General features: G+C 40.3%; 1 protein-coding gene across 2 annotated transcripts in view; it reads right to left on the bottom strand.

Annotated features, from left to right (window-relative positions):
- Positions 1 to 23156, bottom strand: part of SLC41A2 (solute carrier family 41 member 2) — a 140782-nt gene that overhangs the window by 93801 nt on the left and 23825 nt on the right. Inside the window, exons 2-5 of one of the 2 annotated variants that reach the window (XM_033950818.1) lie at positions 12947 to 13717; positions 8885 to 8992; positions 5490 to 5561; positions 1608 to 1752 (exon numbers count right to left, since the gene is read on the bottom strand). In XM_033950818.1, coding sequence (XP_033806709.1) covers positions 1608 to 1752; positions 5490 to 5561; positions 8885 to 8992; positions 12947 to 13501 — 880 coding nt within the window. In that variant the 5' untranslated portion in view covers positions 13502 to 13717. The remainder of the gene's footprint in view (positions 1 to 1607; positions 1753 to 5489; positions 5562 to 8884; positions 8993 to 12946; positions 13718 to 23156) is intronic. The other variant, XM_033950821.1, reaches the window with a different exon arrangement.

The following is a 23156-nucleotide window of genomic DNA, read 5'->3' on the forward strand; positions in this document are numbered from 1 at the left end:
GCACTGTCTCCTTGAGATGCAAATCTATCTCATGCATATTTATTGTGGATATCCTCAAAACCTGACCTGCCTGTGGCTCTCGAGGACCAGAATTGCCTACCCCTGACCTAATCAGTTTGGGCACTTTTTTTGCACTTATTCATTGATAAAACAGGTATAGCCCCAGACGTCCAAATTGTGCCCTAGACGTATTCCTAAACGTTCGATTATGGCAGAAAAATGTCCAAGTCATAAGCCATGCTCATACCACGCCTCTAACACACCCCCTTAAGATGAACAGCATAGAAATCTGTCTAGAAAACAGGTTTCAAAAATAGTGAATTGGAAGGGTTTGGTGAGAAAAACATCCATCTGCCCCTTGATCACATTTTTGGACATTTTTCTTTTTTGAAAATGAGCTCCATGGTGTATCCACAGGAGAACCGTTGGCACTCAGACTGGATATATTATATCTATAGGAAAATTGTTAGGAATCAGATTGGATGTAGTGTATCCATAGCAGTTCACCCTGGTTTGGAGGATATGCTTAGTCTTACATATCACTCGTAGATACAGCTCTTTCTTTTATCCCGCAAAATTTCAGCAAAGATTCACTGCAGTTTACAATAAGAATTCGAGATCAATCATTAAAGTCGAACAGGAATCTTAGAACATAGACGGGTAGAGGTCGTGAAGGACTATAAGGAGAAGAGATACATCTTAAACATTTTTCTAAATTTGTGGTAAGAAGGGAGTTGACACAGACAGAGGCAGGTTATTCCAAACTTTGGGACCCTGGAATTCAAAGGTAGACTCGAATACTTTCTTCCATTGGACTTGTTTAGCTTAAGGTGTCGTGTTGTTCTTGAGTTATAGAAGGAGAGTGGGACCCTAATGTCCGATACTAATCCACTAGAGTTTTCTCCATATATTGCCTTATAGACCATACAAGAGATCTTGAACTCTTTTTTTCCATTGGGAGCCCGTGTAAATCTCACAATAGTGGACTAGCCTTCCCAAATTCGTCTACTTGAAAGATTAATCTGACTACTGTATTTTGAAGTAGCTGCAGTCTCCAATGTTTTTTTTCTCAGTGATACCATAATAGAGAGTTACAGTAGTCCAGATATGGGAGTGACATGGCCTAAAGCTAGCCTGGCTTAAAGCAGGTCTTACTGATCTTGTCTTAATCTGAAAAATAATTTTTTGACCATAACATTTACCAGATCCCCTCTGATCTAAAATGCAGCCTGAAGCTTTAACAACAAATTCTCAGGTTCTAGCTCTAATTTGTCAAACTCACAGCTGGTAGTTAAGTTTATAGCTTGTGGCTCTACACAGTAAATTCATAGCTTGTAGCTTGAGAATATACCTGTTTATTGAAATACACTGGCATTCACTGTAGTAAATTAAAGGTAATCTAGTATTGTAAATCTTTACATCTCTGCTGCCTATTATTTAATTAAGATGCAAATAATTAAAGCTATATGCGTGTTAGGTGGTAGGCATGTTGATTTGATTAATGAGATCAGAATTTATGGTCTTTCTTCCAGCTTGGACTAAATTAGCATATTACCCCATTAATTTAGTAACTCAAAAAAGGAAAGCTTAGCAAGTCAAATCCATACCTTGTAAAAGAGATGCTATAAATGCAGTAGCCACGCTGCTGGAACACAAGAGTATTGCATAATCTAGCTGATATTTTCCTTCTGGTATCCAACCCAGTATGACTGCTGCCACTGCCGCGAGAAAACCAACCACGGTTGCTTGCACCTAGGAAAATGAACAAGAGAGGTTGTCAATGTGGTATATATCCCATTTAAGGTCCAAGACAAGAAACAGGCAGCCGATCCACAAGATCCAGGACACAACCCCCCCCAAAAAAAAAAAAACAAACCAACAGATCAGAATAAGGTCCAAAAAGCTCCAATGCAAAATTTCCTCACCACATAAAATCACAAATAATTAAAAGCTGGTTTTTTTTATATCCTATATAAGTACATGCTTTCTTCTTTTAAGGAATATAATGTAGCAGTTCCCATATATGGAGACACAGGACCTGACAAGGTCTGTGTTTCGAAAAACACTCCTTCCTCAGGGGTCCAGGATGTAATTGTGCTTAAATATAGAAAACCTTATTGAAAAAAGAGAACTTGGTAATCTGTGAAAGACTTGCAACGTAATGCTCCTGTCCAATAAGGTTCTCTATAGTTAAGCACCATTATATCCTGGACCCCTGAGGAAGGAGTGTTTTTAGAAACACAGACCGTGTCAGGTCCTGTGTCTCCATATATGAGATACAATATATAGAACCACAAAAAATAAACCAAAATGACACTGGATATAATTTATTTTCTCTATTTATAGACAGGGACAAGCCTTAGAATGTTGAGTATTAAATTTTCACCCATTCAGGGTTCTTTCAAAGAGAAAGACATTTCTTTTCTCTTACTCACATTCACATCACTAGCTTGAACCCTTCCTCCCTACCTTTTTTTCTCTTAACATTAACTATACATTTTATTTCTTCAATAATTTAGAATTAACTACTATTTAAAATTTTTTAATACTGTTTGATACTAAAGGGACTGTGCAATTCATTCATAATAAAGACTATTTAAACCTCACAGTTCATTTCAGAGACTCTGGACCGACAGAAAGTGCACTAGTGCTTAAAGGTGCCATTTCATAAAATGCCATTTCAAAAAGTGCTCTGAACCGGCGGGAGTTAGTTCGTAGCCCAGATAAGCGTTGCAAAAAGACTCTTCCCTGATGCAGCGGGGATGTAATTTGATCCCGTGAAACGTAGGCCACGTTGGACTGAGAGTAGCAAGTAACAGTCCTGGTTCTTAAAGAGCATAAGAACAAAGCTAAGTACTTTAAGCTCTATGAGGTTTAAAAGTTTACAGCACATATGCACTTTTTGGAAAGTGAACTATTACACTTTTGCACTAGTGCACTTTCTGTCGGGTCCAGAGTCTCTGAAATGAACTGTGATCACGAGGTGCATGCATTATAATCTTTAGAATGTCACATGCAATAGTAAGCTTTTAGAATCATTAGATGTGTAAACAAGGGAATCACTTTATTGCATCCGTTATAATGTATTCAGATGTCACGTGAGATGCTAGCCTTGAGAATCACATTAGATATGTAAACATAGGAGTTACTTTGGTATAATCTGCACTGTAAATGCATGCTGAAACTGTAACCTTTCAAATCATTAGATAAGTAAAGAAGGGAGTTAAGATACTCAATAAAAGGGTTAGAGGCCTTCCATTTAGGGATGCCTTATCTCAATCTGAGTCCTGTGTGAAGCCTCATCCCTACAAAGGGATCCATGTTTCTGAGCATATATTACACGATCAGCACAAGATTAATATCATATCACAACTCAGTGGTGAGTCATTTGTAAAGTACCCATGTCTGTTTTATCATTCCCTCTGTGAGAAATTCCCTAACCCCTATTTGTCCTGTTTGTCTGTTTTAATTAGATTGTAAGCTCTATTGAGCAGGGATTGTCTGTTACATGTCCTCACTGGGCATGCAATTAACCCAGCTGGGGATAAAACTATTCAGTTATGCAGATGACTTTACGATTATCATCCCATTTGCTAACTCCATCTTGGAAACTATTCCCAAAGCCTCAGAAGCCATAAACGTAATGGAGCAATGGATGACAGACTTCAAGCTCAAACTTAACTCAGAAAAAACAAAATTTTTCGTTGTTTCACCACACCCGATTGACACCAAAATACCACTATGTATCAATAATTTTAGTTACCCTATCCAGCCCACCATAAAGATATTAGGTGTAATTCTGGATCAACGCCTAACCATGAAAGACCAGGTGGACTCCTTAATCAAAAAGGGTTTCTTCACTCTCTGGAAGCTCAGATCCATTAGAGCCTACTTCAATACGTCGGTTTTCAGAACTAATCCCTCATACTGTGTCAACTTGACTACTGTAACATCGCCTATTTGGCAATTTCCCAAAAAAATATGCGACGTTTACAAGTAATGCAAAACGCAGCGGTCAGACTGATCTTTGGGCTAAAAAAGTTTGATCACGTGTCACCCTACGTTGCATTGGCTACCGATGGAGGTACGCGTAAAGTTTAAGTTCGCCTGCTTCTGCTTCAAAGCACTGTACGGACTTGCCCCTAAATACATAACCGACCTTTTCTCCTTCTCAGCCAACAGACACAAGAGGAGCTCACACTCCAACTTCGTTTCCCCCCCAGTTAGAGGTTGCAAACTGAAAAAACACCACGAACACCTTCTCTCACATCAAGCAGCGCTATGGGGTAGGGACCTAGAACAATTGCTTTCGCCCACCACTTATGAGGTTTTCAGGAAACTTATAAAAACACACCTGTTCCTAAAATATCTAGACAACTGATCCTCTTCTCCTTCCCCCTCGATATTGATCACCATATCCTATTAATCTCTCTATCCTCAAAAATGGATTTCCTGTCCCACCAACTCTCTTTCTTCCTCCCCTTTTAAGTTCAATCAATTTGTACCTTGCTTAATCTTTTGTAAACCGCAGAGAACTTCACGGTATTGTGGTATATAAACTGTTATTATTATTATCATATGCAATTTGATTTTATATGCAAGTATGTAATTTGTTATAGTGTGTTTTTGTATTGATTTGTATGACAAATGTTAATGTTTTATTTTGTATGTTCATATGTAACTCGCCCTGGATAACAGCAGGAGAGAAATAAACAAACCAACAAACTATAGAAATGATAAGTAGTTGTAGGATAGCCCTACAAAAACTATTTAAACGGCCAGGAGCCGTTTCTGACTGATTAAATTGCTTTGAATATTAACCCCAATGGTTTGGGGGGGGGGGTTTATTTTAGTTTTTTCACAGTCCTAGAAACATAGAAACATGATTGCAGCTAAAGGCCAAATGGCCCATCTAGTCTGCCCATCCACAGCAACCATTATTTCTTTCTCTCTCCGAGAGATCCTACGTGCCTATCCCAGGCCCTCTTGAATTCAGACACAGTCTCTGTTTCCACCACCTCTTCCGGGAGACTGTTCCACGCATCCACTACTCTTTCTGTAAAAAAGTATTTCCTCAGATTACTCCAGAGCCTATCACCTCTTAACTTCATCCTATGCCCTCTCATTGCAGAGTTTCCTTTCAAATGAAAGAGACTCAACTCATGTGCATTTACTTTACATAGGTATTTAAACGTCTCTATCATATCTCCCTTCTCCTGCCTTTCCTCCAAAGTATACAGATTGAGATCTTTAAGTCTGTCCCCATATGCCTTATGACGAAGAGCATGCACCATTTTAGTAGCCTTCCTCTGGACCGACTCTATCCTTTTTATATCTTTTTGAAGGTGCGGCCTCTAGAATTGTACACAATATTCTAAAATGAGGTCTCACTAGAGTCTTATACAGGGGCATCAATACCTCCTTTTTCCCACTGGCCATACCTCTCCCTATGCACTCTAGCATCCTTCTATGCAACCTAGCATCCTCACCTGTTTTAATGCCAGATTGCCAATTATCAGGTTCCACTTCTCGATGGGTGAATCCATTTTTCCAATATTTACCTTGTCAAAAAATAAAATCATGTTAGCATGAAACTAGACTGTTAGGATTTTGATTTGCAAACCCTAAGTGCTAATGAATATATATATGTATGTATTTCTTAATGAATATGATTATTTTGCTCAGCTACCCCAAGAAAAGTGCAGGGGAACTGCACGTAACATGTTTTGCAATCAACAGAACTGAATTTCAATGAAACCTAAATTGTCTGGGCGGTTGTATCCTTATGCACACAGACGCTCATAACACTGACAGACACTTGCATACACGACGTACGTGCGTCATCTATTCTACTTAGGAAGGGAATTTTTTAAAATTTAAGAAAAATTTTGGAATCTCTTCAGGGCACACCACTGTGCCTTGGCACACAGTTTAAGAGTAAAAGTGTCCTGATTTGGGATGTAATATAAATGCTGAAAGAACAACAGTTAAAATACCTCTTTCACAATCAGCCATCAACCCGAAATCAAGTTTAATGGTCATTTTAAAGTGTGTCTGGTTTCCTCAGACTATGCCATAGAGTTCTAGAATCTTGCCAGACAATTTAATGGAAGATATTTTCATGGTGGTTTATGCTATCTACAAATCTGTTCTCTCTCTCTCCCCCAGTTCCAATGAGTCTCTCAAAGAAATTCTCTGACTCATCAGTGAGGCTAGCAAAAAGCAATTTTTTTTCCAACACATAACCCACCACCTGTGGCACACAGACATTATAGAACTCAATAAGGCATCTTTGATTTAGTGCAAAAGTGTAAAGGGCTCACAATGATGACATAAAATTTGACATAGGGGCTTATTAGGCATTAAAAGGTTGAGGTAAGATACCTGTAAAAAAAACAAAAAACAACCTCTCCCTAAGCAAAATAACTGAAAGTGCAGAACCATGCCTACATTAATTAATCCCCGCGCTTGTGCGATTGTTCTGAAGTTTGGTTGGCTTAGTACAGATCTGATTGCTCTTGGTTGTCTGAGTCTGAAGAAGAATATCTTGACTAGTGTGTTAATTTGGTCCCTGTAGGTGAGATCTGAATTTAGGATTACCCCCAGTACTTTTGAGCACTTCTCTATTTTGAGTTTCTATCCAGTTGTTAGCAATAGATATGTGTAAGGTAATTGTCAGCCCAGCCTCAACTTTCTGGCCTTACCAATGTCAGCAAAGGCCTAAGGGAGATCTTATCATTCATATCTGACCTTAGGGAATGTCAGTGCAAACAGCCTCAGATTGCCCCAGACTGCCTAAATTACATCAGTGCTAAAAGGTAACAAAGGACCTTGGTACAGCTAAGAGGTGCGAAGAGGTGCTAAAGACAGCTAAGATGTGTTAATGTCTGTGCTTAAGATATACAGTAAGCCCAGGTTCATGGTCTAACACAGATAGGGTTAATCAGAAACCATTGTCAAATTGATACTGGAAATTCTCCCTCTTTCCTTCTCCAGTCTCTCACACCCCACTCACTTTATTCACCATTGTTTCAAACAGTTTACAAATTATAAACAGAAAGATACTGGGAAATACAATAGTTTCTATATTTAGAATAAGATTCCAACCTATAAAAGCCCCCCTCTCTCTCTCTGGAACCCGAAGCTTGGAACATCACCTCCCCTCCTCCCAGTGTCTGCCTGTGTGGGTCTTTTCGTAAATGACGGTCGATAAGTTCAGATGGAGTAGAAGGAGCAGGCTTTGGGGTCTGCAAGGTCCTCTAGGTGAAGATTTATGTCTCCGAATAACATCAGGTTTGGGAATGAGGTTGAGGCATGGGAGATCAGATTGCATAGGTTTTCTTATGCTGTGGTCCAGATACCCGGTGATCTGTAGATCAATAGTAAGCCTAGATCTTTTCCACCCTTGTGATTTGGGATGCTGTATAGAATATATTCTAAATATTGGTCTGTTCCATTGTCGAAGTCTGAGGGGGGGGGGGTGTATCTGTATAGAATGAGAAGTCCTCCTCCTTTCTTCTGTATCCATATCAGCTGCTAGCTGATCATGAGGTCTCTCAGGATATGGGTCTTATTATATACAGCCCATCTTACTTGCACCATAAGCTTTTGAGCATTGGGACCTGAAAGTCCCTGGAAACGACTGACTAAAGTAGAAATTTGGCACCATCTTAAGAAGGAACTTTGTAAAGGTGTGCAGAACCACCTTACTATTGAAAAGTCCATAAGCCATTATTAAGATGAATGAGAAAAATTCACTGATTATTTCTAGGAAAAGCAGAATAAAATCTGTTTTACTATTCTGGGATCTTGCCAGGTACTTGTGACCTGGATGGGCCACTGTTGGAAACAGGGATACTGGGCTTGATGGACCTTTGGTCTCTCTGTCCCAGTATGGCAACTCTTATGTTCTTATCTGTCACTTGCATTTATGGCTCACTAATTCTGTAAAGCCAAAGTTACCAAAATCTGAAATCCAGGTCAAGTATTTCAGATCACAGGAGTCTAGTGGTTCAAAAGGAGTTTCCATCGGCTGGGCCAAGACATTGTCCTAGAAGTGTCAAAAATACACACATTTAAGCTGTTCTTTACAATCTTGAAGTCCTTTCTTTAACACTATGAACTGTTACATGTATCTGCTCCAGATATTGGCTCGTTGTAAGGATGAACTTTTTAAAAACGTCAAGATCTTTTTTCTGGGACGCACCCCCCCCTCCAAAAAAAAAAAAAAAAGCCATAATGGAATCTAATGATGTGATGACGAAAACTATAACCCAATTGGGATGTCCCTGGCTCAATTAAAAAATGGCCTGCCTGAATTACATACAAGAATGGAAGAAAATTTATAAAATATTGAGAAATCTTCCTAGGGGACCTAACCTGGATAACAACATAAAAGTCTGCATGACATTGACAATGAAAAAAATGAGAAAAGAAATCTGAAAAAGCAGAATGGAATTCAGCTCATAGGATGTGTTCAATGGTTCCATGGAAACGAAGACAACGAGGCAGTCCTAGTGTGAGAAATGGAATTCATGCATGGTGGGGGCATCTCAAAGGCTTCTGAGAAATCCAAGCTGGAGAAGCTTCTCCTCACGTATGTAAGGGCTTGCAAGCCTGCTTTGTCTTCAGAGAATGCTACTTACCCATGGCAAGCATGCGTTTGCAGGGGTGGAATCGGGATGGGTTTTGGACTTTACAGGCATACTTTTGGATTTTCAAACACATATATGCAAAATAGCAAATGTAAATGTCTAAGATTATTTTTAGAGGGGTGATTTTTAAATTAAATGTACAGTATATCCATGCTTTCCCTTTGAAAACTGATATAACTTGTAAGTATACTGACTACACAGGTTAGGTTAATAAACCATCCATTACTTACAGCAGTTGAAAGTCTTGATGCCAACGTCATCTCCAAATTGCCCTTAAGTCCAAGCAGTGCAGGAACCAAGATAAAAACTTCAGTAAGATTTCTGAACACATCCCAGTGCTACAAAATTAAAAGAGAGAGAGAGAAAAGCACACGTTTCCAAGAAAGCTGTAAACAACAGTAAAAAGAGTTGGCGTTCAAAAGATTAGTCCTGCTGGAGTACAGGATAGTACAGGTTACTGCAGCAGTCTGAGAACCAGAAAACTTGCCTTCCTTTTAGAATGAAGGTCTGCACTGAAGGTTTATCAGCCTACTAGAGCAGTGTTTTTCAACCTTTTTACACCTATGGACCAGCAGAAATAAAAGAATTATTCTGTGGACCGGCATCGGTCCGTGGACCAACGGCTGAAGAACACTGGGCTAAGTCGTAGGCCAGACCCCGCCCCCATAATAGTACTAATTGTAACACTATTTTTTCACAGATACACAATAAAATCTTATTAACAACACATAATGGTTAACCACAAAATTAAACTACACAAAGCACACTGACAGCAGATGTAAATTCTCAAACTTGACATAATTCAATCACTAAATTCAAAAATAAAATCATTCCCCCCTTACCTTTGTTGTCTCCCTCCCTCCATGCTATGCCTTACCTTCTGGCCTGCTCCCGCCTAGCCGTTTTATGCCGCCCCCCGGTGTTATCTTCAGGCCGGCTTCCTCTTCCTCACTGATGCAGTGCACAAAGCTGCAGGGCAGCGGTTCCTTGCACGTCCCACGCCTCATCTGGAAGCCTTCCCTCTGACGTTGTGACGTCAGCGAGAAGGCTTCCGGTTCAAGCACAGGACGCACTTAGGAGCCACTGCCCGTGGCTTTGTGCACTGAATCAGTGAGGAAAAGGGAGCTGGCCTGAAGATAACGCCGCATCGATCGCACCGTGGACTGGCGGTTGAAGAACACTGTTTTGGGCCTGATGCACGTGCCGGCCATGTGGACCGGCATGAAATTTCTGTGGACTGGCAACGGTCCACGGACCGGTGGTTGAAGAACACTGTACTAGAACACTCCAATCACAAGACCAAGATTGTTTGCAGAAACCTGTCCTGAAGACCCGTCACAGGCCAACAACTGACAACAATTTGGAATATCTTGCCAGCCAAACTTTGAAAGATGAGCGATCCTTTTGAATTTGGTGGAAATTTGAAAACGGTTCTTTTTATTTTTAAAAGCCTTTATTTTAAAACCAAACGAATAATTAATCTTCTGACGCTCAGCCAGCAAGGTATGAATTATTCATGATTCTCATTATGTAAGCCATGGTATTAGTTTGTAGATATGATTTCTGATGATTGTTTGTGTGTTTTTATCATATTTTTACAAAATTATGTATGTAAATTATGTAAACCGTTTAGTTTAAATGGTATAGAAAATTTCCTTTGAGTGATCTGCACGGGGCAGGAGCGTGGGAAGATCACTCCTGCCTGAAAACCCGCTAAGGTAAGGCTTAAGGTGTGGGGGGACTTTCAAGGCTTGAAATAGCCGAGGGAAGCGGTGTTAGGGGCAGAACTGGCCCGAATATTATTTGCGGGTTTTTAACATTCGCGGGCCGGCTCTGCCCCTAACCACCGCGAATCCGGAGGGGGAAGTGTACAGCCAAATTACATAAGGTCATCAATTGTGGAAAGGGTCTAAAATGCAGATAAAAAAAGAATTAAAATAGATCACAGTATTAATTCCCCTTCAAACTAAAAGAAAAATTCTTAAAACTCAGAATCTCAAGAACACAATTAGGAACTTGCAGCACAAAAACTACTTTCAGCATTTACTAAAGACAGTACAGTAGTACCTTGGTTTATGAGCATAATTCGTTCCAGAAGCTTGCTCGTAATCCAAAGCACTCGTATATCAAAGCAACTTTCCCCATAGAAAATAATGGCAATGCAGACAATCCGTTTCACAACCCGTACCTGTCTGGATGATGCAAGTTTGTAGGTGGCCAGGCGCTGGCAACCCTCGGGGTCCCCGTATAACTGCTGATGGAGGGGGAAGAGGAGTCCTCGGCGCACAGCAGGCAGCCAGAAAGGGTTATGGACGTGCTTGAAGGAGCGGGGAAGGGAGAAGTAGGAGTAGACAGGATTGTGTGGGTCATCGGCCGGGTTTAGGTAGCAATCGGGGGGGGGGGGTGCTGGTGGTGGAGCCGTAGGCCCTCATTGTTCTCCACGGAAATAAGCCCGAAAATAAGCCCTAGCATGATTTTCGGGGTAAGTCATAACATAAGCCCTACCCCAAATATAAGCCCTAGTTGAAGCGCTGGATTCACAGGCAGCGCTTCCTCCCCCCCCCCCCCTGCACACCCTTCCTCCACCGACCCTTTCATCTATTCCTCCCCATGCCAACCGCGAGACCAATATACCATTACCTTCTTCCAAATGGCAGCGTCACGGCTGCAATCTAAACGAACGCGCTGCTTCATGCCTTTTATCGCCGGGGCTTTGCTGTGCCGCATTGCTGATGACATGATCAGTGATGCAGCAGAGAAATGCACCGGCAGTAGAAGGCATGAAGCAGTGCGTTTAGATTGCTGCCGCAACGCTGCCGTTTGGAAGAAGGTAATGGTATGTCGGTCTCACGGTCAGCTTGGGGAGGGAGAGATGGAAGGGGAGGGAGAGCTAGAAGAGTCAGCGGGGATAGAAAGATGCTATGGGTTTGTCGGTCTTGCGGTCGGTGTGGGGAGGGAGAGATGGAAGGGTCGGCGGGGAAAGAAAGATGCTGTGGGTTTGTGATTGGGCATTGTTTCCCCAAAAATAAGACCTATTGGGTTTTTTGGGCCCAAAATTAATATAAGACAGTGTCTTATTTTGGGGGAAACACGGTAGCACCTCCTTGAGACAAACTTGGTTTTTCTTATTACATAGATCTTTTTGGACCCCTGTTAGGTTACAAAAGTTAGACAGTTCTAAATCTAATAGATGCTGGCACTATCATCTAGACATTGGATCACCTGTTGTTCTATTGTCCTTTGATACTCAACTTTTGGAAGTCAATATGGGGACAGATTAATGATATACTTGAGTCATCAATTCCATTGGCTTATGAAGTAGTCATATGTGGAACATTATTACATATTAAGCCCCCCCAAGGACCGCTATAAATGCCGGCTTTTCCTAATTATGATCGGGATAGCCATGCAAATGGTAACTCGGAATTGGAAAAATTATGATAGCCTCAAATTTTCCTTTTTGGTGGGCGAATTTATGCTCCATTTATAGGTATGAAAAAATGAATGCTGAAATGTTGGGGCATGGTAATTTATTTAAGCTGGTTTGGGGCCCATTGACATCTTTTATTACTTCTCTATAGTCGTCTTTTGTCTTTAATTTCTGGTTTATTTCCTTACACATCCAGGACAGGGTGGGGGAGAGGTGGGGAGATTCAATTATTATTTTACATAAGGGAAGGCTATTGAAAGAATATATGCATTTGTGTTTTTATTGATTAATCAATGGGTATTGGTGGGAGGATAAAATGGTTGCTCATGTATGTCTGTAAGATGAATGTGCTTTTCTTGATTTGTTATATGTTTATATACCTGTGTATTGCACTGTTAATATTTGAAAATCAATAAAGACTTTTAAAAAAAAAAAATTTTTTTAAGGGGTCTTTTTACAAAGGCATGCTAAGCGTCTTAGTGTGCGCTAAACATTAACGCATCCATAGACTATAATAGGTGCGTTAATGCTTAGCGCGTGCTAAGACGCTTAGTGCACCTTTGTAAAACTAGGGGTAAGTGTAGATGAACAATTGGCAATAATAACAGATAATGTGCAGTAATGATCCACATGCTAGCTGTCACTGGTGATTATGGTTCTGTTTTTCTCCCCTCAAGCCCATTCAATGCATTAAGCAGCCAGTGCAAATTTTTGCCAAGCTAGCTAATTTAAAGTGCATTAGAGGTTAGCGCAGGTGTGTACCATCTAATGCACGGCAAAAAAACATGCTAGCTGCTTAACACGACTTCATAAAAGTGCCCCATTATTGAGAAGAGCCGTCAAACCAAGGAAATATACCAACTTGAACAATATCCAAAACCATGCCAGCTGAGACGGTTCCAAACCCGGCCAACAGAAATGGAACTAGAATCTGCAATGCCATGGCAACACTGGACTCCTTTGGTGGTTTTCTACTTTCTTCCGGACTGTTATCTTCATCGCCATCACTAGATGCATCGTGATTCTGTAGGATAGGGTCTGTTTCCGAAGCGTCCATCCCGTCACAGTAATTAAAGTCGCCAAAGCCATCGTACCTTGGACTACAACTCGTTGGACTATGCATGCTGTTACTATGAAAAACTGGTTCGGACAAGTGGTGGTATGCCGAGTGTTGGTCCAATCGAGCATTGAAACTGTGCGCAACTGGCTGTAATCCATCTTGTCTTATACCATTTGTTTTATTATGTTTCTCATCCTGGCTATTGTGGTACACAACCGGAACCATACCCAGGAGCATGGACAAAAACCTATCAGTCTGAATTGTATTTAAACCAATGCTCCAGCTAACGAGCCCTTCTCTAGAACAATCCGTACTATTTATTGTGTTGGCAACAACTCTGCCTTTACAGTTAATCATATTGACATCAGGGTATTGCTGTAATGACACCTTGGCTTATATTCTGTCTTCTGCAAAAACAATATGGCAGTTCGCTTGATATGTTGTCAAGCATCATTTAAAAAATAAAAAAAGAAATACAAAACCAGCAAAAAATGTAATTGTCCAGAACTCTGGCACAAGAAGGATGATGCTCATCTGTGGGTATCTCGATCATTTCCACAATACAGTCTGCACCTAGGGGAAGGAAAAATATGAATTCAGTGCTTGGAGGCTTCATTACCCTGTCCAAAATGCCTAAAAAGAATTTTATTGTTAAATATATTTTATTACGCTCAACAAAGAGGAAAAACAGAAACACAGCAAAATACAGAAAACAAGCTCACTTTTTGGTAGTCATAAACACAACGCAACTTCACCCCTCCCACCCTCGCAGGCCCCCATTCCCTTGTTACTCACTAATGTCAGATACAGAGCAATGAGCAGACCAAGAACAAGGAACAAGAAATGCAGCCAAGCAAACAAGATAAGCTCATTAGAGGCTCAAATAACAACCCCCCCCCAGTCCTCCTTCAAGTCCAACCCAGAAGATACCAATCAGGAAAGAGATGCATAGAGACCCTTATAAAGCAACATGAGTAGTAAGCAATCCAAAGCAACAGATCAACAGTTCAACAATTCAATAAGCGACTGCGAGCCGCTGGGGTCATAGTGTTCCAAAAAGGCTCCCAGGTACGTTGAAATGTGCGCCCAAGTAGGGAAGAAAAGTCCTGCACATCTCTGCGTTCCCACATCAGAAGTGTGATCAGGCGACGCTGCCAGAGAGAATAATCGGGACCCTCCACCTCCGTCCACTTGAGCAAAATGCACTTTAGGGCTATCACTACAGTCCATCGGAGAAAAGCAGCAGGCCCTGGTCGTCGAGGAGAAAAATGGAGAGGTACTCCAAAGAGGAGCAAGGGGGAACGTTGGATGGTAACATGCCAAATACTTTCCACAAAAAGAAAAATGGTATCCCAAAAGGGCTGGATGACAGGACAGGTCCAGAACATATGCCCCAATCCAGCTTCCGGAGTGGCACATCGAAGACAAGCAGCAGATGCTCGGAACCCAGAAAGGTGAGCCCTTTTAGGGGAGATATACAATCGCAAAACCAATTTAGAATGTTGTTCCCAAAATGTAGCATATTTGCGGAAAGCAGTTAATTTTTGTAAAAAGAATTTTATATTATAACTAATTGTTAATATCAACAACATTACCAAGAGTCATGACACAGTCAATTTTGTCAATTTATAAAGACCTAATCCTGATTTTATATTGTCTAGGCAGAGAAAGGGACATCCAATTTGAGATGTACTAGAGCCCCCCAGGTCACCTCAGAGACTTGGGAACACCTCTGACTACACCTTGAAAACACAGAACAGGGATGCTCAGCCCTCACCCCTGTTTTCAGAGAACCTTGTCCAAAAAGGGATATCTCCTCGTACTGTGCATAGTGGCAGTAATAAAGACCTAGTACTGCAGGTGAAACATTTCTTCCTGAATACGCCATCCAATCTGTCAAGCTACCCTCCCCTTCCATTGTCCTCTCACCCCCCCCCCCTTTACATCCAACTCCTCCCCTCAAACCTCTCACTTCTTATGGACTCCCTGTAAGTAATTACTAAACTAAACTAAACCTTAGGTTTGTATACCGCACCATCTCCACAAGCGTAGAGCTTGGCACGGTTTACAGGGTTAGGTTGAAAAGGAGCTACAATGAAGGGTTATAGGAAAGGAGCTAGGAAGATAAAGAGGGACAGGGTACCAAAGAGCGGGAGATGTTAGATTATTGAAAAGAGCCAAGTTTTCAGGTGTTTGCGGAAGGATTGGAGGGAGCTAGAAATTCTGAGCGGGAATGTGAGGTTGTTCCAGAGTTCTGTGGTTCTAAAGGGGAGGGATGTTCCTAGTTTTCCTACACGGGATATACCTTTTGCAGAGGGGAATGATAGTTTCAGTTTTGGGGAGGATCTAGTGGAATTAGGGTTAGAGGAGTTCCAGAAGAGTGGGATAACGGGAGGGAGGATGCCATGTAGGATTTTGAAAGCTAAACAGGCACATTTAAAGAGGACTCTGGAATGAACTGGGAGCCAGTGAAGTTTGGACAGGATTGGGGAGACGTGGTCAAACTTGCCTTTAGTGAAAATAAGCTTGGCCGCGGCGTTCTGGATTAGCTGAAGTCTATGGAGTTTTTTTTTAGTTAGGCTTAAATAGATGGAGTTGCAATAATCCAGTCTAGAGAGGATGGTGGATTGAACAAGGACGACGAAGTGAGAATGATGAAAGTATGATCTCACTTTCCTCAGCATATGAAAACTAAAGAAGCATTTTTTTACCAAGAAGTTGAGGTGGTCATTGAAGGAGAGAGAGGAGTCTATGATGATGCCAAGGACTTTGCTTGAAAACTCAAGCTGAAGAGTGGAGCCGGAAGATAATGGGATGGAGGTGGGTAAATGACCTAATATTGGGCCGAGCCAAAGTAATTTTGTTTAGGACTCGTTCAATTTCATTTGTACAGAATGTGCCCAGGATTGGAGGTTCATTATACATGCGGATATGTTCTCAGCGAGGTTAGTGAGGTTCGAGTCGGTCTCAAGGAGGATGAGGATATCATCAGCATAGGTGCAGAGAGTTTCCAGGGGGGATAGATGAAGGAGTTTCAGAGAGGACATGTAAATGTTGAAAAGGATAGGAGAGAGGGGTGAGCCTTGTGGGACTCCACATATCGGCTTCCAGGGGGGGGATGAGGTACCGTTTATGTTAACGGTATAGGAGCATAAGCGTAGGAATTTCGAGAACCAGTCTAGGACTGTGGAACTTATGCCTATTTCAGAGAGTTGGAAGATTAGGATATCATGATGGACGACGTCGAAAGCTGCGGAGAGGTCGAATTGTAGAAGAACAGCAAATTTGTTGCGAGAATGAAGTTGTTGTACCTTAGAGATTAATGAGGCTAATAGGGATTCGGTGCTGAAGTTGGGTCTGAAGCCGAATTGGTGGGGTAGGAGAATAGAGAATCTTTCTAGGTAGGATGAGAGTTGAGTGGATATGATGGATTCTAACATCTTGGTTAGGAGAGGGATATTTGCTATTGGACGGTAATTGGAGGGAATAGAGGGGTCAAGGTCGGTCTTTTTCGGTAGAGGGGTTAGTGCAATATGTCCCATTTTGGAGGAGAAAAGGCCCGATGTTAGATCAGCGTTTATAAGTTTGGTGAGGGAAGCGATGGCCTGTGTAGAGATATTCTCGAATAGGTAGGAGATGGAGCATGCAATAAAAATTTGTCAACTAAACACAGGTTATGTGAAAGTTTATAAAGGTGAAGTGTTAGCGGCCAAGGTGACAGGGTCCTCTTTAATCAAAACTTTATCAATTTAAGTCAACACTTTAAACTCAATCCTTGACTCAACTGGCAGCCAATGTAAATTCTTCAGAACCAGTGTGACGTGATCAGTCTTTGTTACACTGCCACCAGGCGAGCAGCAGCATTTTGGACAATCTGCAACAGGGAGACCTAAATATACGGCCCCTTTTATCAAGCTGCTCTAGGAGTTTTTAGTGCAGGCCGGAGCGGTAAATGCTCTTGACACTCATAAAACTCCTACAAGCAATGGAGCAATTACCTCGGCTGACTCATGCTAAAAACATCTAGTGCAGCTTGATAAAAGGGGTAAATAGTGAGTTACGCAAGAAAAATAATATAATAACAAAAATTCAATCTCAAAATCAAAACAATGTTATTAGCCAAGTGGTGAAGCAGATTTACAAATAGTGGAGAGAAAGCTTCAACTGCATTTAATGTGCTTTCAATAAAGACGGCAACCCAGCGGGTTACAAACCATTCCATTTCGGTCTCATAGGCAAAAAAAAACTCTACAAAAGGCAAAATGCAACTTTCAAGGTGGCAAAACAAGAGCCTTGTTGGAAGAAAGAACTGCTGTGGACTAGCTGAGGCGCTGTATCATCATGATCAGCAGCGAGGTTGAGTGCAACGGTTTGTGAGGAGTCTATCAGCTTGTGAAGATAAGTTCAGCATTGTTTCTTGTTCTTTTTGCTTCTTCTTTGATTGATTTCCCTGTGCACAGTGGTGTTGGGTACCCATTTTGAAAGTTGCATTTTGCCTTTTGTGGAGTTTTTTGCCTATGAGACAGAAATTGAACAGCTTGTAACCCACTGGGCTGCCATCTGATATTGAAAGCACATTGAATGCAGTTGAAGCTTTTAACATAAAAAGTGCCTCTGCTGGGTCAGACCAGAGGTCCATCACACCCAGCAATCTGCTTGCGCGGCAGCCCAACAGGTCCAGGACCTGTGTAGAAGTCCTCTATCTACACCTTTCTATTCCCTTTTCCTTCAGAAAATTGTCCAATCCCTTCTTGAACCCTAATACCGTACTCTGTCCTATCACGCCCTCTGGAAGCGCATTCCAGGTGTCCACCACCCGTTGGGTGAAGAAAAACTTCCTAGCATTGGTTTTGAATCTGTACCCTTTCAACTTTTCCGAATGCCCTCTCGTTCTTGTAGTTTTCAAGAGTTTGAAGAATCTGTCCCTCTCCACTTTCATTATGCCCTTCATGATCTTATAGGTCTCAATCATGTCCCCTCTAAGTCTTCTCTTCTCCAGGGAAAAGCGCCCCAGTTTTTCCAGTCTCTCAGTGTATGAAAGGTTTTCCATACCCTTTATCAAATGTGTTGCTCTCCTCTGAACCCTCTCGAGTATCGCCATATCCTTGTAAATGTGCCTCAGTGGGTCGCTCCACCATTTAGCTAATAACATTGTTCTGATTTTGAGAGTAAATAGTGAGTTGTAATAATCAAGGATCAGAGGAATCATTGCATATATCACAGTTTGAAATGATTTACTTATAAGTTAATCCTTCAGTCTCCTCAACAATTTTACCTGAATAAAAAACACTTTTTTCACCACTGATTTCACCTGATAGTTCAGTGATAAAATTTGAATCAAGAATCACTCTCATAAATGCAAGAGAGGAGAACGCATGGCTGGAGTTTGAGAAAGCAGAGGGCGGGGCTTCCACTTATGGGCATAACTTATATCATTCAAGTGACCACAAGTATGCTGGGTCTATGAATGGTGTAATTGTAGGAGTGCAAATGGTAGGCAAGCAGGACTATACACAAGAGATTGGAATCCGGGCACTCAAATGCTGTTATAGAATAGGGGTCCTCAAGGCATGGAATCGGGGCAACTAAAGAAAGGGGCCCAGTTAAAGAATTGCATCCTTTGAGGATAATTCTATACAGGGTTACCAAGATGCATCTATTTGGTACCTACTTTCCTTTATAAAATACTAGTATAGCAGGACAAATACATCCCTATATTTTAGGCGCGATCACTTATACCAGTGATAACCCCTATATTTTAGGCGTGATCACTTGCACCAGTGTTTCTCAACTCGGTCCTGGAGTACCCCCTTGCCAGTCAGGTTTTCAGGATATCCACAATGAATCTGTATGAAAGAAATTTGCATATACTGCCTCCATTATATGCTAATTTCTTTCATGCATATTCATTGTGGATATCCTGAAAACCTGACTGGTAAGGGAGAACTCCAGGACCGAGTTCAAAAACACTGACTTTACACCAGCAACAGAGTTGGTGTAATTGCTCATGCCTACAGACAACAACAAAAAAAAAAGCAAATCAGTGCCGATAATTGTTTGATAAGATCCCAATTAATGGTGCTAATTGGCTCATTATTCAATTACATTTTGCATGCAAACTGAGAGCGTGACTAAATTTATGCATGCAACTTTTTTAGTGCTTTTTACAGAATTAGGACCTAATTCTAAATATAGCGCTACAAAAATCGGTGCCAACTAGAATGGCGCTTAGGGTGATTTTATAAAAGGTGTTCAATGATATACAGAATCATTCTTAATGCCAATATATATCATAACTTTTAGGCACACCCACTTAGGCCACGGAAAACCAGGGTCTAAGTACCAGTGCCTAAGTTGTGCACAGATCAAGGGCTCCTTTTACAAAGGTGTGCTAAGGGTTTTAGCGCGTGCTAAAATGCCCCACGCACTAGCCGCTACCGCCTCTTTTTAAGCAGGCGGTAATTTTTCGACTAACATACGCTATAGTGCGTGCTAATCTGGTGCGTGCCCTAAAAATGCTAGCGCACCTTTGTAAAAGCGGCCCCAGGTGTATTCTATAACAGTGAACATTAAATTTTAGGAAAACCCATGAGTCGCCATGCTCCTCTCCTGGTCACTCCTCCTTTTCAGATTTGTGAACTAGAACTGGAACGTACCACTTTACAGAAGGCACCAAGTTGTGCACGTGGAGGGGCATAATCAAAAAAAGCGTCTAAGTCCCCTTTTGGCCTAAGTCCTTAAACGTTCAAAGCAGAAGCAGGGAAAGTGTCCATAACCAAAACAAACGTCAAGTCAAGTTTCAAGTTTATTAGTATTTGATGAATTGCTTATTAGAATTACTAAGCGATGAACAAAATTGAAAATAGGGTATATTACAAAAGGACTAACATATTAACAAAATTCTTTCATATAATACATACATGAGTAGGGAGGGAAAGAGGAATAGTTACAATTTTTGTCTTAGTAGAAAGAATAAGAAGGAAAAAACAAAAGGGAAAGGGGGGTAGTTAAAACTTTGGCAATTTTTGAGATTTTTATTGAAGATTTAAGTATTAAAAGCATCATTAAAAAGATAAGATTTTTTGAACAATGTAAGATCTTTCTCATTTCTAATGTATTGTGGCAAAGAGTTCCACCATTGCGGGCCCATCACAGAAAACATGTCCGATCGTCTCGTGCCTATTATTTTCAAAGATGGAACTGAAAGGAAATTTTGGCTTGATGACCGAAGTGGGCGTAGAGTATTATGTGGTATTAACAATCTTGATATAAATTGGGGTTCATTGAATGCTAAAGTTTTAAATATAAGCAACATTATTTTAAAAAACATGCAATGGCCGATTGGAAGCCAATGGGCATTAATCAGCAACGGCGAGACATGGTCATATTTCCTAGTATTGTATATTAGTTTGATCGAAGTGTTTTGTATGATCTGAAGTCTTCTTTTTTCTTTTTTGGGAAATATTAAGTAGGAGAGCATTGCAATAATCTAGTTTTGCTATAATCAAAGAGTGGATCAGTATTTTGATAGATTTGGGACTCAGAAATTTAGCGATTGATCGGATCAAGCGCAACTTAAAAAAGCAATTTTTAACAGTGAGAGAAATATGTTTGTGATAAAGTAATTTATCGTCAATTGTGACCCCAAGGATTTTAACAGTAGAGACTAAGTTTAGAGGAATATTGTTAAGAGCAAATGAGGTCTTCAGGGCTATATCTTTTTTCCAAGTGAAGAGCATTGATTTGGTCTTATTTATATTTAATGCCAATTTATTTGAGGTAAGCCAATTTTGAATTGTTTCTAGTTTTTTATTAATAGATGAAATGTCATTATCGTTTTCTGGATCCAATGGGTGAATGAGTTGAATATCGTCAGCGTAAGAGAAGGAAGTGAAACCAATAGACTGGCAGATACTTAGTAGTGGAGAGAGAAAGATATTGAACAGGAGAGGGGACAAAATAGATCCTTGAGGAATTCCAAAAGAAGAAGAATAAGTTTCAGAAAGTTCATTATTAAACCTGACTAGTGAGGTACGATTAGCGAAATACGAAGTAAACCAAGAAAGTACTTTGTCGTTTATACCTATCGATTCTAACCTATTTAAAAGTAGATCGTGGTCTATTGTGTCAAAGGCTGCAGAGATGTCTAATGAAAATAGGACAACGGATTTATGGTGGTCTAAAAAGTATTGAATATTAGTTGTTAGTCCTATCATAGAATATTCCATATTATGAAATTTTCTAAAGCCTGTTTGGTTAGGATGTAAAGCGTTAGTGTTTTCAATGAAATCGGAAATTTGATTAAATATAAATTTTTCTGTTAATTTTGCCAGAAATGGTAAATTAGCTATTGGGCGATAATTTGATAATTCATTGGTACTAATTTTATGATCTTTGAGTATAGGGGTAATAATTGCAGTTTTCCATAGGGATGGGACGATGGCAGTGAGTAAACTCTTTAGAATAAGAGAGTAAATGAAAGGTCCAAAGCAGGAAAAATGTTTTTTTAAGTAAAATGGTGGAATAATTTCAGAACCGGAATCTTTTAAATTGATTTGTTGAAAGAGGGATTCTATATCTTTAATGGAAGGGATTTTAAAATTGGAGCACCTTGCTGTAGGAATAAATTCAGTTTGATTAGTATTCATTGGATTGCTGGTTGTGATAGAAAGAAAAGAACTTCGAATGTTGTTGATCTTTTGATTAAATGCGTCTGCTATTTCCTGTGCTTTTAAAGTAGACTTCTGGGTAGTATTGTTTGTTTTGTTTTTTGGATCTATGGATTTTAAAATGTTATATAAAGTAGAGGAATTTTTAGCTTTGTCAATTTTTTTAGAATAGTATGTTTTTTTGCCTGATTGATTTTGGTTTTGTAAGTTGAGACATTGTCTATATAAATTTGAAGGTTGGTTTGTGTTTTAGTATGTCGCCATTTTCGTTCTAAAGAACGTAACTGTTGTTTCATCAGGTGAAGTTCTGGCATGTACCAAGGATTTGAAGATTTACGAGAAGATGAAGTTTTATTTATTATTGGAGCTTTGGTGTCTAGAAGAGATAACAAGGAAGAATCCCATAAAGATAGTTGGTCGTCAATGGAATTGGATGAAGATGTTAAAATAGATGGGTCAAGAAAGGGAATGATATCTGTAGAATCTAGTGTGGAATAGTCTCGGAATTAGATAAGTTTAGTTTTGGAGGCTGGCTGTGGTAATTTTAGTTTGTACAGATCAAGAGAGAAGGATATAAAATGGTGATCAGACCAAGGGACAGGTGTGACTAAAATATTAGAGAGAGTGAGATAATGAGATAACGGAGAGAAAATCATATCTATAGTGTGATTTGCTATGTGGATTGGTTCAGCTATTTTAGGGTGTACGTTAAGAGGTTTTAGGATATTTAATAGGTTCTTGGTAAATGCATTAGAAAGATCATCAAAATGAATGTTGAAGTCACCTAAGATAAAGGGAAGAGTTGTAGAAGAGCAAAAATCAAATAGAATATCCTGAAGGAAAGAGAATTTGTTTTGTCCTAACCGGGGGGGGGAGGGGGGGAGGGAGAGAGGGGGGGGACATAGAGTAATAAAAAATTGAGTTTGGTGTTTAAGTTAAGTTTAAGGTGGAGATATTCGATAGCAGCGTTTTTTGAAGAGTAATCAGAAAGATTTACAAGGTTATTTTGAAATATGACCGCTAGTTTCCGCCTTTGCGGTTATGGCAGTGATTAAAAAGGTAATCGTAGTTAGGTGGACAGCAGTAAGAAAGGTATGCTTTGTCACTTTCAGAGAGCCAGGTTTCTGTGATAAAGAAAATGTGTAGATCATGATGTACAATATCATCTTTTAAGAGGTGATATTTGTTTTTGATTGATCTTGCATTAACAAGTCCTAATTTCAAGCTATTATTTTTGAAGACAACATTTGTCAAAGGTATTGAGGCAGTGGTTATTGGTTTAGTATTATAAAAGGAAGTAGGAGTTGGGATTTCTAAGAGGAAGGGATGATGTGAAGCAATAG

This window comes from Geotrypetes seraphini, chromosome 7 (assembly GCF_902459505.1).
Source record: "Geotrypetes seraphini chromosome 7, aGeoSer1.1, whole genome shotgun sequence".
Lineage (NCBI taxonomy): Eukaryota > Metazoa > Chordata > Amphibia > Gymnophiona > Dermophiidae > Geotrypetes > Geotrypetes seraphini.